This window comes from Desmodus rotundus, chromosome 11, assembly GCF_022682495.2.
Source record: "Desmodus rotundus isolate HL8 chromosome 11, HLdesRot8A.1, whole genome shotgun sequence".
In the NCBI taxonomy this organism is placed as follows: domain Eukaryota; kingdom Metazoa; phylum Chordata; class Mammalia; order Chiroptera; family Phyllostomidae; genus Desmodus; species Desmodus rotundus.
This window is the reverse complement of record NC_071397.1, coordinates 93,585,998-93,603,135: the sequence shown is the minus strand read 5'-3', so window position 1 is coordinate 93,603,135 and position 17,138 is coordinate 93,585,998. Positions and strand designations below refer to the sequence as shown.

The 17,138-nt window shown below is 37.8% G+C and overlaps 1 protein-coding gene across 1 annotated transcript in view; it reads left to right on the top strand.

Moving 5' to 3' along the window:
- RGS17 (regulator of G protein signaling 17) overlaps positions 1–16,109 on the top strand; it is an 87,851-nt gene extending 71,742 nt beyond the window's left edge. The window contains exons 4-5 of the mRNA XM_053914336.2: positions 1,007–1,241; positions 13,372–16,109. Coding sequence (XP_053770311.1) covers positions 1,007–1,241; positions 13,372–13,560 — 424 coding nt within the window. The 3' untranslated portion in view covers positions 13,561–16,109. The remainder of the gene's footprint in view (positions 1–1,006; positions 1,242–13,371) is intronic.
- The last annotated feature ends 1,029 nt before the right edge of the window (positions 16,110–17,138 follow it).

Sequence of the window (17,138 nt, the reverse complement as noted above, 5' to 3'; positions counted from 1 at the left end):
AATTTTTAAATGAATGAGGACATTTACATTTTGGAATAGTAAAAATCTATTTAAAATACTTGCTCAAAAAGGTGTGTACACATGAATACCTTCTTTGGCCACATCTATTTTAGTTTAGAAAATTGCTAAATAGGCTGTTGAATGGGAAAGCAAGATCAATTTAACCATAGCATCCTCAATCCATTTTTCCCACTTCTTTGAGGTACAAGCAAAGGGAGCAATAACTGGTGGTTTCTGCAGGAAAGTAGTCACTGAAAACCTGAATGTAGCTATCGCAAAGGACCTACCTGTTATTGCAAAGGCCCTGAACTTTGTAACTGTGATAACTCCATTCATGAGTAACAATTCATTTACAGTACAGGGTGGGCAAAAGCTGTGAGTGTGCAAAACACAGAATTTATTCTTTTGCTATTATATATTAATTATTGTATTGTTTTTCATACAAACAACTGTAAACCTCCTTTTGTCGCACCCTGTATTTAATGGAATCATTATTAAAGGTTAGAAAAATATGTGACAAGTGCACACAGTAGAGTGTTCTTTTAGATCCAGTAATAAGTAGGAAAAAAATCTACCAGAGATGAAGGGAGAAACTGTATCTTATAGTTTGAAAATGAAAATATGCATCAGATGCAAACAAAAAAATCCAGTTTGCCCTTCAAACAGTAAGTGTATAGACTGCTTCTATGACCTTGCAGCATATCAAGGTTTGAACATTTCCAGTCTTGGGTAGGAATTTATGATGACCATGTGCAGAGTGTGTTTGTCCCTTGCTATTTGAACACTTGGCTCCCTGACATGCAGCGTGTACCTAACACTGATTTTTGTCAAGGCGCAGAAATCACTAACCTAGTCCTGGCAGATTTTTTGCCAGATCAGCCCGTACTGAGGGGCAATGACCACTAGATGGCAGCAATTGAATAGAAAGTCTACCTGCTCCTCTGCCTACCTGGGCTAACATTCAAGGTCGCCTTGGATAATGAATGGGCCTATTCTTTCTCTGCAGGCAAAACCCCACTTCAGATGAAGTCTTGTCCTGGTCTCAGAATTTCGACAAGATGATGAAGGCCCCAGCAGGAAGAAACCTTTTCAGAGAGTTTCTCCGAACAGAATACAGCGAAGAGAACCTACTTTTCTGGCTTGCCTGTGAAGACTTAAAGAAAGAGCAGAACAAAAAAGTAATTGAAGAAAAGGCCAGAACGATATATGATGATTACATTTCGATACTATCACCTAAAGAGGTAAAAAACTGGAAAATATTGTCATGGGCTTCCTAACCAAGGATGAACCTAAAGGGAACTCTGATCATGCATGGGGTACGGATAGACTAGAAGCTTCTCTGGGTAGATCATTTAGATTCCATTGTAAGGTATACGTGAATGTGTTTGAAAGCTAGGTGTCCTCACTGTCCCGCTTTGTTCATTTACCTCTGGCTGAATCTCTGGTAGTCTACCTGCTTCTCAGAACTAACATTAGGAAGCCTGTGGAAAATACAATTTGCTGTGACTTACACTAACATGGAAAAGAATTTACTCTGGGGCAGCGTTTCTCAAAGTGTGATCCCCCGATTACCTACGTGAGATTCAGCAGGAGCATTTGTTGGTAAAGCAAATTCCTGAGGCCTACCCAGGACTTCTGAATCTGAAGTTTTAAAAATAGAGCCCAGGAATCTGTCCATTTAACAAGCTTCCCACATATGCACAAGTTTGGAAACCTCTGATACAGGGGCTCAAAAAAATACCATATTTGTTGATGCTTATGACACAGAACTGAGGTATGTGCCTTCATGATCCATTAATATTCCTGAGGAGAGATGGTTATGGTAATTATTTTACTTATTCTAGTTGTGCTGTTATTGAAAGTGCAAGCTATTTTTTCCCATTGCCAGAATGTACCTAATAAATGAGGAACATTTCAAGCAACCAAATGAACACTTTTCCATTAAGTTCCAGCTGTTGGACTTAAATGCTGTTGGTGAGGGAAGGGTTAATAGCATGCTCAGGCCTCTGGAGTGCTGAGTTCCACAGGTGCTTTCAAGCCTTTCAACTCCGAGGTTCCTAGAGTACCTTTTCTTCTTCACACCACCCTCTTTTGGTCTTCTCTGCCTCTCCCAAACCGCTGTGATTTCTGCCTGTGCATTTAAGTGTCCTGACCTTTTCTGCTCCCCAAGGGGAGCCTCCACAGCCCTCTGGTGCGTGCACAGACATTTATGAAGTCCTCTAGAAAGAGGCTGCACTCATCAGCGCCTCATCCAACACTTGCCAGGGCCCCAGCTGGCTTACACTCTTCCCTTGAAATCTATGAAAGTGTCTGCTTTAGCAATCTCTATGTTTGGGAGGCTATATAAACTATTTCACCTCCAGTGAGGTCTACCGAAGTAACTAAGTTTTTTATTCGGTTTTAAGTGACATGGGAATTCCAGAGCACTCCAATTGCATTGTCTCTTAAAAATGAGAAACCTTGAATTGGATACACGAAAGATTGTTTTATTTTTTATTTCCTGAATTAACATTAAAAAGGTATTTACAGCAACAAGGTGGGGAGAATGTTTTCTGAAGCTTCAATGCATTTATTACTGATTCCTTTTTGTTTCTGTCACCATTATAACTCTACGTCCTAAAAACACGTTCTCTAGGTTTCTGATCTACCTAGAATCTCAGCATTTAACCCATAAATAGTACTTGGATTTCGTTAGCACATTGACTTCTTTCTCATTGTTATTTTAATGTTGCATTATATAGCAAATATATCAAATAATTCAAATGTGCTCAAAGACATACTTCTCACGCCCATAATTACACATAATTACCATCTTTGGGAAGCTAAGCTAGTCCATTTGTCTCACCAAAATATGCAATATGTATCATCTTAAAATGATAATTGTCTAGATTATCTAGTCCATTCCTTTGTACCATCTGAAAATGATGACTATTCCATTTTTAAAGTAATGTTATTAGAAAGAAAAAGTATTCATATATTAAGTACATATAGTTCCTTTATTTTAGTCACTATTTCTAATTTTTAGTGTTTTGTGGAAACATTTTCCCATTGTCCCCACAGCTCCTGATCTCCAGATTTCAAGGATTTGTAAAACACTAAATTTTCACAAATTTACTTCTTCTTTGGGCCATAGTTTAGAGCTATCATAGTTATTGATTATTGAAGGACAAACTCACAATTGTAAACCTCCTTTTGCTCACCCTTGTATTTGATTACTGTTCAGCAGCGAAAACAAATAAACCAAAAGTAGGTATTTGCAACTATAAAAGACCATTGTTAAAAAAGGCGTAGCTGTATTTACTCTTGAACCGTGTCGAACTGCTGGACCCACTGATAACACAGCGAGGCATGCACTTCAAGAGCCCTTTGCAAACTCTTATATCTCACTGACCTGTCCACGCAAAAACTGGCCCGTTTCTCATCAGCCTCAATACATCACTGATTGTCTGCCAGTGCTGAGTTATCACCCTTCACATTTTGTTTTCCAACACTGGAGAGAACAGGTGAATCAAGGGAGCCCTGACTATGTGGTAGGAAGAGCGCTGAACTGATACTCCGGGTGCGGGGGATTCTAGCCCTGGCTCTGCTTCAGCCTAATTGTGGGACCCGGGGTAAGTGCCTTCACTGAAGTCAAAAGGGGCGCAGAGAATAGGAAACCAAACTGAGAATGGCAGCTGTAAGGCCCTTGTGCCACTTAACTTCATGCCCCCGGGGTCCCTAGGTTCGACCTTGGAACCTTGGAACCTTGGAACCTCTCAACACGGAACTCAGAGCAGCCAGTACAGTCCCAGTGGGGTGGGATCGTTTCCCCTGTGGGCGCTAGGTAATCTAGCCTTTCTACCTCTGAAATTCTGTAACTGTTTCTACTTACTCCGAATAGCTTTAAAGAAAAAGAGCATTTGAGTCATTTATGAACTGGTAATAACTGAATACAAAATATTATCAGGATTTTATTCTTAACCACAACCTCATTTTTTTCACTAGACTTTCCATTTACCTTAAGTTGGTTGAGTTATTGTGTTTCTCTTTGTTAAATGTAGAGAAAGTCTACATTCTTAAAATTCTTGATATGTTACTTCCTCCATGAAGCCAGTAGGCTGAAAATTGCATTTCAGTGTTTGTCTTAAAAGCATGTTTTATGTACTTTTAATAATTTGAGCTACATAACAGATATGCAGCAACCGGGAGGCCACACAACTTCCATTTCTTGGAGTGGCACACCTTTCAAGAGAGGAAGGGCCAAATTTTACATTTGAAAGAGAATCTAAAAGCAACTTAAAAATAGCATACAAGTAAATTTTCTGTTTTATGCAATGTCCTCAAAAAACACGGAGGTGATGAAGAGGAGCGGAAGGAGATGACAGTAGCCTTGCGGTACACAGCAGATGTATATAAGTATTGGAAAGACAACCCCCCCACAATAAAGACCTTTAATTAAAAGTGTATTTAATAGCTATCACCAACTATAGACAGCACTGAGCTATTGAATAAAGAAATAACTATAAACCCTGCAACCAGGGTCTCCAACCAGGGCGGCAGTCTGGCCCTGCCACCTGCCACCCGTGCAACAGCAAACAACTCCCTTCAGTGCGTCCTTGTTCCACGAGTGAAGCCGTGGAAAGAGCTCTAAACCCCGCTGCCTCTGTGACTTCCAGGCTCTGCTGCATGGTGGTGTTAACAGTAATAGGGATTGTTTGCCTCTGATTTCACCCTAACTTTCCCATTGCTCTCTGGGAGGGGGAAAGCAATAAATTTATTTAAACACCCACATTTTCTAAAAATAATGCATATGTGTTGGGCATAGGGAATCTGTGTGCACATGTATATTCCTTCTCTAGAAAATCTATGTGAATTCAGCACTCCCAGTGCTTAAAATCAGGTTTTATAAACAGGATTCATTTAACTATATTTCCTTAGGTTCATTTCTTTGTGCATGCTTTTTATCACTCACAAATACTTTGCCAGTATTTCCTGTGAGCTAGGTAATAGGCCAGATGTCAGGGATCTGGCAGTGGACGACAACCACAAAAATACAGCCTATTCCTTAAGGAGCTTACATTTTGGGGAGATGATAAACCATGTCAAAAAGAAGGGACTAAAAGTTGTAATAAACTTGATGATGGAGGTGAAGGTCAAATGATGTAGTTTTGAACTGGGGTAGTCAGGTAAGGTCACTCGGAGCAGGTTAAATTCAAGTTGACACCGAATCTAAAAGACATTGGGCTTGATCAAACAGGTGTCATCGTACTTAGGATCAATTATTATTATTACCTTACATTGGGCTTAAACGTTGGTGTTGATGAAATGCCAATCCTACTTTATTATTACCAGTCTCAAAATAATCCTTTAGCCACTAGGATTAGTAGCCACTAGATGGCACCATTTTACAACAAAAGTACTCACTCCCCAGGAAGTAAAACGGGTTGTTCCTGGAGGTTAGAACTGTGTTCTTGCAGAGAGAGAACATAAGCCCAAAGTCTCCTGATTTCAAATGCGGTGCTTTTCTAACCACAGTATGCTGATCAGTTATTCTCTCATCTAGTACTTTCTTCATGACACTACTACAGATTTCTATGAACCCCACCTTAAAACCTGAGGCAGAACGAGACATAGAAACCATAGCTGCACGCCTGAACTCTGCGTGAGACCAGCAAGATATGCTTTCCCCTCATTTCGAGCGTACCAAGGATATGGCTACTGCACTTTTATCTGACCAAGAAATAAATACCAACCATCAGTCTGATGCAACTTATGATTGTTTTCAGTAGAAGTAGTCAACACAAAATAATATGACTAAAAGTGCACGTGGTAAAAATGTATTAAAACTGATCAGACAACCAGATATTCTTTAGATCTATAAAATTGAACATAAAAAACAAATTTAGTTAAAAAGAACATCTCCAGTGGCAGAAGCTAGGATTGGTAAGATCTGTTACGGACTTATAAAGAAAAAAGGGGAAAAAATCTGTCAGTATTTTGTAGAAAAGAATTATAAATAAAATAACTTCAGTACAATTGAAAATAACATGCAAAAAATGGAGGGAGAATCTTAATCATGATATGCAAAAAGTTGTTCTAGGAATTTGCATAATTGACTTAATGAAGGGTTTCTATGAGGAAAAATTCTCAGTGAAATTCATCACGGTTAGTGTAATTCTGCCAAAAATTAGAGTCAAGGTTTTCGTTCTAGCATCTTGATGGCTGGGGCAGAAGGAGAGCGCCAAAACTTGGCATGCTCCCTTTCGGCCGCCATCATCTGCCCTACTGTTCTCCTCCACGGGGTGGGAAACCTGGTAAGATTAAGCCTGGTGCACAACTCAGGTTGACCCAGGTTCCCCCAAGCCACACTAGCAAGATTTGTCTTCATTCTCCCTGCTTCACCTCCACACTCACAGGAGACCTCCAGCTCTCATTACATTTTCCTCCTAACTGGTTTGTGGAGTTGCCAGTGAGTATTTTTATGTTTGCAGCCTCTTGCTTTTCTTCTCCTGTCTCCTACTCCCTGTGGGAATGAATGCTTCCAAGTTCACTGAGAGTTCACTGAGGCCTGTCACAAAGTCACTGATGCTTTCTTAAAGCTTCAGTTGCCACCTCCCAACACTGCCCACGTTTCCAGCACCGCTAAAACTGCCGGTTAAATGCTGCCAAACCTATCGGTTCTGCGTGTGCCCTATCCCGCAGTAGCTCTTTGTTAAACTCTGTTATTGCTGTGCTGTGCCCCTCCCTTCTGCCATTTCAATGTGAGTCTGTGAAGACTAAGGGGAACATTCCCATTGTCCAAGGGCAGCTCTTGTCTGTGCTACTCAACATTCTGTTCCCTTAGGATGCGTTCTTTCAGGAAACTCCTCATCCCTGCAGCCCTGGACCCCACATACAATGGCCTAATGAGCCATCCAGTCGTGCCTGAACCCTAGGGTGACCATGGCTCAGGGCCCATGCTGGGATCCACCCCCGTTAACTTGTATTATAGATATGCTACAATCTGAAGCACAAAGATGCCACAAGATGAAACTATAGATTGTTAGAACCATGGGGTTTATCCTTGTTATTTGGCCTCTCTACACTTCTTTTGACTGACCGACAAGCTATTCAAACAAACAACCAGATACTAAGGTAAATGTTTTCTTTTATTTGTTTTTCGTCATCATGTGTATTTATTGAATACCTTTTATACATACTGCGGTATGTGTGGGGCAGGGGCACACTGATTTGGTGGAAGACATTGTCCCAGTCTCAGTGAGTTTCTACTTTTAGCTTTTTTTAAAAATTGAATTTATTGGAATGACATTGGTTAATAAAATTATATAGGTCTCGGGCGTACAGTTCTAAAATTCATCATCTGTATATTGTACTGTGTGTTCACTACCCCAAGTCAAGTCTCCTTCCATCACTGTTTATCCCCCTTTTACCCTCCATATGAATTTTGGGGAACAGTTTGAGGAGAAGAAGTGTTAGTTCTTCTTTGAATGTTGGATACAATTTACCTGTGATGCCGTCAGGCCCAGGACGTTTGTTTACCGGGAACTTTTTGATTACTGCTTCAGTGTCATTAGTTGTAATCTCTCTGTTGAAATTTTCCGATGCTTCCTGACTCAGTTTTGGAAGATTGTATGTTTCTAGGAATATATCCCTTTCACCTAGATTGTCCAGTTTTCTGGCATGTAGTTGTTTATAATATTTTCTTGCAATTCTGTATACATTTTTGGTGTCAGTTGTTACTTCTCCTCTTCGATGTCTGCTTTTATTTATTTGGGATCCTCTCTCTTTTTTTCTTGATGAATCTCATAAAAGGTTTGCCAATCTTGTTTGTCTTTCCAGAGAACCAGCTCTTGGTTTCATTGATCTTTTGCACTTTTTTTTTTCGATCTCATTTTATTTATTTGTGCTCTGATCTTTATTATTTCTTCTACTCATGTTGGGTTTTGTTTGTTGTTCTTTTTCTAGTTCCTTTAAGTGTAAAGTTAGATTGTTTATTTGAGATTTTTTCTTGTTTCTTGAGGTAAGCCTGCAATGCTATGAATTTTCCTCTTAGGGCTGCTTTTGCTGTGCCCAATAGATTTTTGGATTGTTGTATTCTCATTTTCATTTGTTTCAAGGTGTCTTTTGATTTCTTCTTGATCTCATTTTTTTACCCATCCATTGTTTAGTAACATGTCATTTAGCCTCCGTGTCTTTTTGTGTTTTTCAGTTTTTCTCTTGTAATTGATTTCTAGTTTTATACCACTATGGTGAGAAAAGATGCTGGATATGATTTCAGTCTTCTTAAATTTACTGAGACTTGTTTTGTGTCCTAACATGTGTTTTATCTTAGAAAATGTTCCATGTGCCCTTGAAAATAATGTATATTCTGCTGCTTTGAGGTGAAATGCTCTGAAGATATCAATTAAATCCATCTGATGTAGTGTGTCTTTTAAGGTTGCTATTTCCTTATTGATTTTCTGTCTGGAAGATCTATCTACTGATGTCTTTGGGATGTTAAAATCCCCTGCTTTGACTGTATTATTGGTTTGGCCATAAATTTCGTTCTGTTTTTAAGTAAAAATAAGAGACACGTGGTTCTCTCCCTCTATGTCCACCAAGATTGGCTTTACATATTTAGGTGCTTCTGTGTTGGATGTACAAATGTTTACAAGAATTATATCCTCTTGTTTGATCACTCCCTTTATCATTATGTAGTGTCCTTTTTTGTCTCTTACTATAGCCTTTGCTTTAAAGTCTAGTTTGTCAGATGTTAGTATTGCTACCCCAGCTATTTCTTATTTCCATTTGATTGAATTACCTTTTCCCTGTTTATTTTCAAGATGTGTATATCTTTCATTGTGAGGTGGGTCTCTAGTAGACAGCATATGTATGAGTCTTGTTTTCTTATCCAATCAGCTACCTGTGTCTTTTAATTGGAGCATTTAAGCCATTTACGTTTAAAGTGATTATTGATAGATCTGGATTTGCCCTGTAATTCTTTTAACTATTTAACTTTGTTCTGGTTCTCTTTTCCTCTTCCTCCTCCTCCACTTCTTCTTCCTCCTTGTCTCCTCTTTCTTCTTCTTAAAGAACACCCTTTAACATATCTGGTAATATTGGGTTGGTGGTAACAAACTCCTTTAGCTTTTTCTTGTCTGGGAAGATCTTTATTTCTCCTTGAATTTTAAATATCCTTGCTGGGGAAAGTAGTCTTGATTGTAGGTCCTTGCTTTTCACCACTTTGGGTGAAAAAGTGGTGAAAAGCAAGCATATATCATTCCCATCCCTTCTGGTTTGAAAGGCTTCTGTTACAAAATCAGCTGACAGTCTTGGGAGCTCCCTTGTAGGTAACTGTCTTTCTCTTGCTACTTTTAAGATTCTCTCTTTGTGTTAAAACTTTGCCATTTTAATTATGATGTGTCTTGGTGTGGGCCTCTTTGGCTTTATCTTTGCTGGGAATTTCTGCACTTCCTAAAATTGTGTGTCTTTTTCCTTCACCATGTCAAGGAAGTTTCAGTCATTTTTTTTGTTAAATAGATTCTGAATCCATTGCTCTCTCTCTTCTCCTTCTTGTGTCCCTATGATTGAATATTATTATACTTCATGTGTCCTAAAGGTCCCTTAAACGAAAATTCTTATTTTCTGAAATTCTTTTTTCTTTTTGCTGCTCTCATTCGATCTTCTCTTTCATCCAACCTACTGTTTATTCCTTTTAGTGTATTCTTTATTTTAAATATTGTGTTATTTATTTCTGACTTGTTCTTTTTATGTTTTCTTCATCCAACCTGTTTGTTTTTTTTCTAGTGCATTCTTTATTTCAGATATTGTATACTTTATTTCTGACCCCCTTTTTTTTTTTTTACAGTTTCTATGTCTTCTTCATGCTGTTGTAGTTCTCACTAAGTTCCCTGAGCATCTTTATAACCATTTTTTTTAACCCTATATCTGGTAAATTGCTTGTCTCCATTTCATTTACCTCTATTTTGGGAGATTTCTCCTGTTCTTTCATCTGGGGCATGTTTCTTTGTCTCCCCATTTTGGACACCTTTTTGTGTTTGTTTTTTATGTATTTGGTAGATCTGCTATGACTTCCATTCTTGGCAGGGTGGCCTTATGGAGTAGGTGTCCTAGGGGACCCAGCAACACACTCTCCTTGATCACCTGAGCTCAGTGCTCCAGGAATGTCTCTTATGTGAGTTATGCGGACCCTCCTGTTGTAATTGGTTATTGATTACTACTGGCCCATTCGTCTGTGGAATCAATTTTCAGGCTGGCTGACTGTGAGTATCAACCCCAAGCACAGTGTACGAGCCACTGGGCAGGTGCTGACTACACAAAGCAGAATTCACCTCAGCAGTGTCTACCGCCTGTGAAGATCTTCTTTGGATGCACTGCTTGTGGGACTAGTTGAATCCTGCTCTGATGTTGTCTGAATCTTGCTACTGAATTGTTGTTTCTGGGACCTCTTAGAAGGGACTCTGGTGCAAGCCAATGTCAGACACTACTTGTGACTGGCCCTGGTCAACCTGTTGGGAGCCACAAAGTGATCCACAGTTTGTGGCTACCTCTGCTAGGCCTGGGTTTGTGTGGGAAGGACCAAGCTACACACAAAGGCTGGCTTTCACCAGCACCAGACCTTGGGGCAGGTCAGCTAAAGTTCTAAAACACCCCAAGATCTGCCTCCACCTGCTGGCTTCAGTCACCAAAAGAGCCTCTGGCAGTACTTGAGTTGCATGAGGATATTCTCAGTGAGTCACCCGGGAGAAGCAAGTGGTGTTCACTAGATTGATATAGATTCAAATTCGGTGCCAATGCTGGGTCTGAGGCCACTCAGGTAATGCCCCAGGCCATGTGAAAGGAGGACTCTGCACCTGTCATGTGTGCTAGGGGAAAATGGCCTACATCCTAGAGCCACAAAACTCAGTCTGTCCCAGATTCTTCTAGGAGCCTGATTTTAGTAGGACAGGGCTGCCAGGAGTTGGGAGGATGAGCTAATGGATCTCTTGTGAGGGGGAGGTGCTGGTTAGGCTTGGGGGAAGGTGGGGTCTCAGAGCCAGACAACTAACTCAGTCTGTCTCAGATTCAGCTCAAACTTCGGCAGAACAGAGCCATCAAGACTCAGGGGGGTGGAGCTTCCAAAGCCTGGAGAGTGTGGCTAGTGGATCTCCCATGAGTGGGAAGTGCCAGTCAAGTTCATGGGAAAATGAGAGGAATGGCTCTTACCCAAAAGCCACGCCATTTAGTCACTGACACCCCCTGAGTCTGCCAGACTTTTATACCCTGACCCAGGCAGCTTACTCCTCAGCAGAGTGCAAGCTCTTCAGACTGGGGTGACAGAAAGTCCTGAGGGTGGGGCTATTGCATTTCCCTAGGTTGTAATGTGGACAGCCCTTTATGTGCCTCTGCACTTCCTACCAGTCTTGATGTGGCTTCTTCTGTAAATGCTTGGTTTTAAGACTTCCCATCAGCTACTCTAGCTGGTTATTCAGGTTGATTGCTCTATATTTTAGTTGTAATTCCAGCTTGGCAGAGAGGAGGTAAGTGTAGCTTCCATCCACTCTGCCACCATCTTTGATCCTCTTAAATATTTTATTTTTTAATCAAAATAGCTAATGTGTTTTTGTTATAGGTTACTAAACTTTGAACAGTACTACTTTCTCTATGATGTTTTACTACTGTTTTTAATTTGAAAAAAACAAACCAAAATTCTATAATGAGGACTCAAGATATTTAACAAATCAAGTTATTTTATTTCTCTGTCTTAAGATAACTAATATGATTCCAGCTACTGAAAAACTGTTATACTATATTTAATTATGCTATTATTTCAAAAATAATAGACCTTTTTCTTTATCACTAATCTAACATTTCTTTCTCATTGAAATAAAAATTTCTCAAGTTTGAACATAAAGTATCATTTATATAAACAGTGGAGGGCATTTGGTGAGACTTCACCTTATTATAACACCACTTTAGAGAGCAAGATCAAACAGTTTAAACTTCCATGTCAACACTTTCCTGTTGAGTAGAAACACAAATAATATTTTTAAATAAAAATCTGAGAAAAAATTCTGTACTTAATTACTTTGTACTTGATACTTTCATATGGCAATATTACAGAAAACAAAACCTAGATCTAATTCCAGAACATAAATATTATTTTGCAATTCCTGACAAAGAATATATAGTTCAGCCAAGCGATGTTTAGTGTTTTGCTCTTTATAAGTTGGTCTGGCTAAACCACAGAAATTTAGTCCAGATCACTATTTCTTGACAAATTCTCCCTTAGCAGCCATTCCCCAGGGTGTATCAGTCAACCCAACTCCACATGGACCATAGGGCTCAGAAATCTGGGGACACCAGGTGAAATATGGGTGGTCCGTCACTGGGACTGTTTTAGACTCCAGGCTTAATTGAAACAGCGGGTAGGTAAGAAGCCAGAATGAAAAAACGCTTTTGCATGGTAATTATAATTAAACATTCACGCATAAATATGGAAAGTTTCACAGACTTGAGTATGTGATGAGACAGTTAACTATGGATCAGTTGCCCTAGTCCTTGTTCAACAGTGAGGACTGAGGAAACCAATCAGGTCTCATTGATGGCTTGCCTCTTGCACGGTTTTGCTAACAAGCCATTTCATGCAGAGCTAATTTCTATTCCCCAGCCGTGTCCTTATTGCTATTTATTTTTCTCCACTCCCCTTATCAATATGCCCTACCAGTTCCAACAGGATTAGAGGAGAAAAGACAACTGAATCACTTGCAGAATATCTATATACTTTTCAAATAGCATTATATTAATTATTGGCTACTCTGAATTCTTACTTCCATCACTCCTTTCAAAGATTCCACTTGAAACAGTTATTCTGCTTAATCTTTAGTGCAGCGATCTTTGGGTGTATTCTGATATAAAGACTACACAGTTTCTTGTGTGTTGGTGTGTAGACCTAAGACTTAAGGATGGACTGCTGTGGCTCTGCTCTATTAGGAACTTCCACATTTTTTGTTTCCTACTTTAGACAAAGTAGGGCTCGCTGGCATATGACACCATCAGCATTTGATACACATGTTAATTTTTTTTCCAGAGAGCTACTCTCTGCAGAATGTTTGCCTGGCTCCATAAAGAGAGTCACCCCAGAAGTCACATAATAGTATGAGATAAATTTGTATTCTTGCTAGGGAATTCTCTGGTACCTCAACAATGAACAGAAATTGTCAAAACAATTTTTAGTTTTTTGTTTAACTCAACTTTTGAAGGAGAAAAGTATGCAAAGTTATATAGCGTTTAAAAAGATAACCTCAAGATTTAGGTAGTTGGATTGACTCTTTGGAATTTCTCTGAACCCGTTGTTATTTGAGATCTTTTGAAAGAATGTTATTTACTATATCTGCTCTTATTTCTTTTTAGGTCAGTCTCGATTCTCGAGTTAGAGAGGTGATCAATAGAAATCTGTTGGATCCCAATCCTCGCATGTATGAAGATGCCCAACTTCAGATATATACCTTAATGCACAGAGATTCTTTTCCAAGGTTTTTGAACTCTCAAATCTATAAGTCATTTCTTGAAAGTACTGCCAGCTCTACTTCTGAATCTTAATTTTCATTTTAAAATGTCTCTTTGGAGGGCTGGGATGGGAAATGAAAGTAGTTAAATAACACCAGAACCTGAGTTCCTGGAGAACTACAGTTTAGCATTCCTCAGGCTACTGTGAAAATACCACCATGTGGTCTTTGTCTCCATTTTTATCAAGGCTATCCATGGTTAAGTTTGGAGAAAATACCACATAAAACAATGAATTGCCAAATTAAGTTTGTTTTCTTGAACACTCATTCTACTTGCAAGCAAACTGTATTTGTAGTCCTATGAACAGTCTCCTTAGTGTATCCCAGAGACTGCATGTGCAAAGTAAAACTGCTTCATTTGCCACGTAGTTGTTGTGATATTTAATCCAATGGCATAACTTATATCTGTATTTAAGGACTTTTGTGCAATATGGTCTTACAGAAATTAATGCCAAAAAGTTGGCTGTGGTTTGCATTTTTACATATAATCTAAGACAGAAAAAGCCAATTTTTAAATTGTAGCAATGGTATTCAACCTGCTCTATACTGTGTTCAGTACACTAATTTTGAAGCCAGTATTTCTGTACATGAAAACAGAGCTATTTATCTCTGTTTGTTGGAAAATCCTAATGGGGGATTCCTCTGGTGGTTCACTGCCAAAACTGTGGCATTTTCATCATAGAAGAGTTTGTTGTGTAAAAAAATAATAACATGAAAAGAGAAAAAAGCACAAAATAATTTGAAGATATTCTATCTCAATGACAAATCAGAGTGATATTGTTTTTAATTGTAACAGAAGAAAATGAATCTATGTATATATCATATGTCCAAAACTGTAGTTAATTTATTAAATACTGGCTCTCCAGTTCTAAAACAGTTGTGTTATGTATGTACTTTGGCCAGAAAAAAAAAATAAGCTTGATAACTTAGTTTGGGAATATGAAGAAAGGACTTAGAGTACCTACATGTAGCATCATAAAAATTATTTGATGACAAGCACCTGTCCCTGTGGCATATTTTCTTTGAAAGTAAAATCCAATGGAAAGCTACGTCTTAAATCAAGAACAGTTTTATAAGGGTTATGAAGAAGAAAATTCTCTACTTCAGGCCCTGTTTTCACATAATATCTTAAGAATTACTTATTTTAAACATGTTGAAACCAAACAATTAATTCTCATCCATAATTGAAAGGCAGTGCAGTGCTCAAATCTCCTAGCTGCCATGTTATTTTTTAAAGTATCACTAAGTCTTTAAGACAACATACGTGCCTGACGTTGGCATATACTTTTGACGTTCAAGAAAACAGTATCCTCTCGTGCCCCCCCACACAAAGTCAGTGTCATATCCATATCTAGGTGTTACAATTTGAATACTAATATCCCCTGGAGGCTATTTTTTTAATCTTAAACTTATTAAATATTGAGTAACCTAAAATGAAAGTTTTAAAAATATTTATAGCGAATACTGGCCTTATATTAAGGATGATATTAAAATAGGTTTTCTTTGTCATTTTTAACTACCTCTCATTTTTTAATTTATTAAACATAAAAAAAACAAGTTTGGGTTTTCTTTTTAAAATTTATTTTACTTGAAAAGTTAACATCATAAGTTTCCTTTTTCCATAAACTTAAAAGCATTTTAAGCATTCTTTTTTTAAGTAAATTTGATTTTCTAATTTATATAGAATTCAGGAGATATGTTTAAAAGGGCTATTATCTATTCCCTATGCAAATATTTTAACTGTTGCAGTGTTTGACAAAATGGGATTTAAAAAAAAGTTTGCAGAGTAGAAAACAAAAACGTTCTGTTTACACTGGCGTTGCTGACTATATCCTACCATATTCAGCACTTTTAAATACATTATTTATGAAAATGTACTTAAAATACAAGATAGAAAATATTTATAAATCATTTCTTTTAACAAATGCTAGTTTTTGTCTGAAAGTGTTAATGTGTTAAGACATACTTTATCCGTGTCAATTGAGTATTTACTATTTCAATAATAGTTTTCAGTAATATGTTGAAAAAGACAACTATGAAGATGTTTACAAAAAGTCATATTTTTTTTCCTAAAGAGTGAAGAAAAACCTAAAAGAATTATCACATATATTGTGAAGTTCTATTGTTCCTGAATTATTTAATTTTTTGGTTAGAATTGAGTTTATTACGCTACTATGATGTATACACATATATGTCGTAATATCCTCCTTGTTGCTGTGTTTGAAGCACAATAAATTGGTGCACATGAATAGAAAATATGTAATATACTATGATATACTGCATGCATCAGTCTTTTAAAATGTAGACTTTATATTCTTTTTGTTACTATATATGATGGTGACCTGCTAGTCGTAAGTTATCTTTATAAGATACTTTGGACTATTAGCTGAATTGTCTGTTTGACAATACTTTTAATATTTTACCAAATATTAAAAAGATAAGGGCCCTTATAAAGAGTCCTGGTCTCTAACGTGGGCATTTGTAAAATGCTCATTTTGAAGTTAGTGTATCCACTTGAAACCTGATTAGGAAGTTGTGTTGAGAATGATTTTAGAGTAGATTTACACATCAGATGTTGCTAACCATGCTATGTGAGCATTTCTGTGCTAAATTCCTAGTTTGGGGGGTGGGAGGGAAGGGTTTCTCATTTAATTTCAAAATGTTTAAAGTTTCTACCTAAGAGTATGTCTGTATATTTGCAACTCTACAAATTTTTAAGGTATAGTATAATCCCCTTCTGTTTTAATTACAAAGCTATAATAAACAAAAATAAATGCCCTCAAATGGTGTCTATGCTACCATTCCAAGAGCACAATATTTGTTTTGGTAGAATTAGATTTTTCCTCGTGAGTAAATTTCTCCCTGAGGAAAAATTAGCACTTTAGAAGGTACACCTGTGTTTTAGATTGCCGTGATATCTCTGTATACTGTTAGAATCTGCTAACGCACACAGAAAGACGTTAATGCTCTTTCTATAGCGCCTAACTTCAGATGTATCTATAATGGAAAGAAAAGTAGAGGATATAGATTATATATAAATATATTTCAATACACTGGAGAGCCAGACTTCTTCAGAGACAGATCTTGTATGTAGATCACACTAACAGTGATGGATGACATTGCTCCTTTACTCTGGACACCTGTCCTGTGTTATCCGAAGGTGACATGGAAACCCTGACAGTGTTACAGGGCAGCTCTACGCACAGCGGGTGCGCTGGCATGTGAACAATGACAGCAGGACACAGTTTCGATGTCAATGTTACTAAGTGCAAAAATCAAGACCATAATGGGGTCTTTTTTTAAATCCTAAAATATGTACATAGGATGACCAGCTCTGCTATTTGGTCATGGTGCATGGGGTGTTTAATAGTAAGTATCCTTTAACGGTGCCTAGGTTCTTACAGAATGACACGTGTATCCTATTTTTACCTAAGAATTCAGCTTTGCAAAAGGACTGTAGAAATAGGTAAATAATGTTTATGTATTAGGGGCAAAAATGCATTTTCACCCCATTAAGCGGATTTAAAATAATACCTAAGTCTTAATTTTGAAAAACATTACCTATTCTTCCTCTGCATTTTTAATTTACATTAAAAAATAAATTAATTGTGA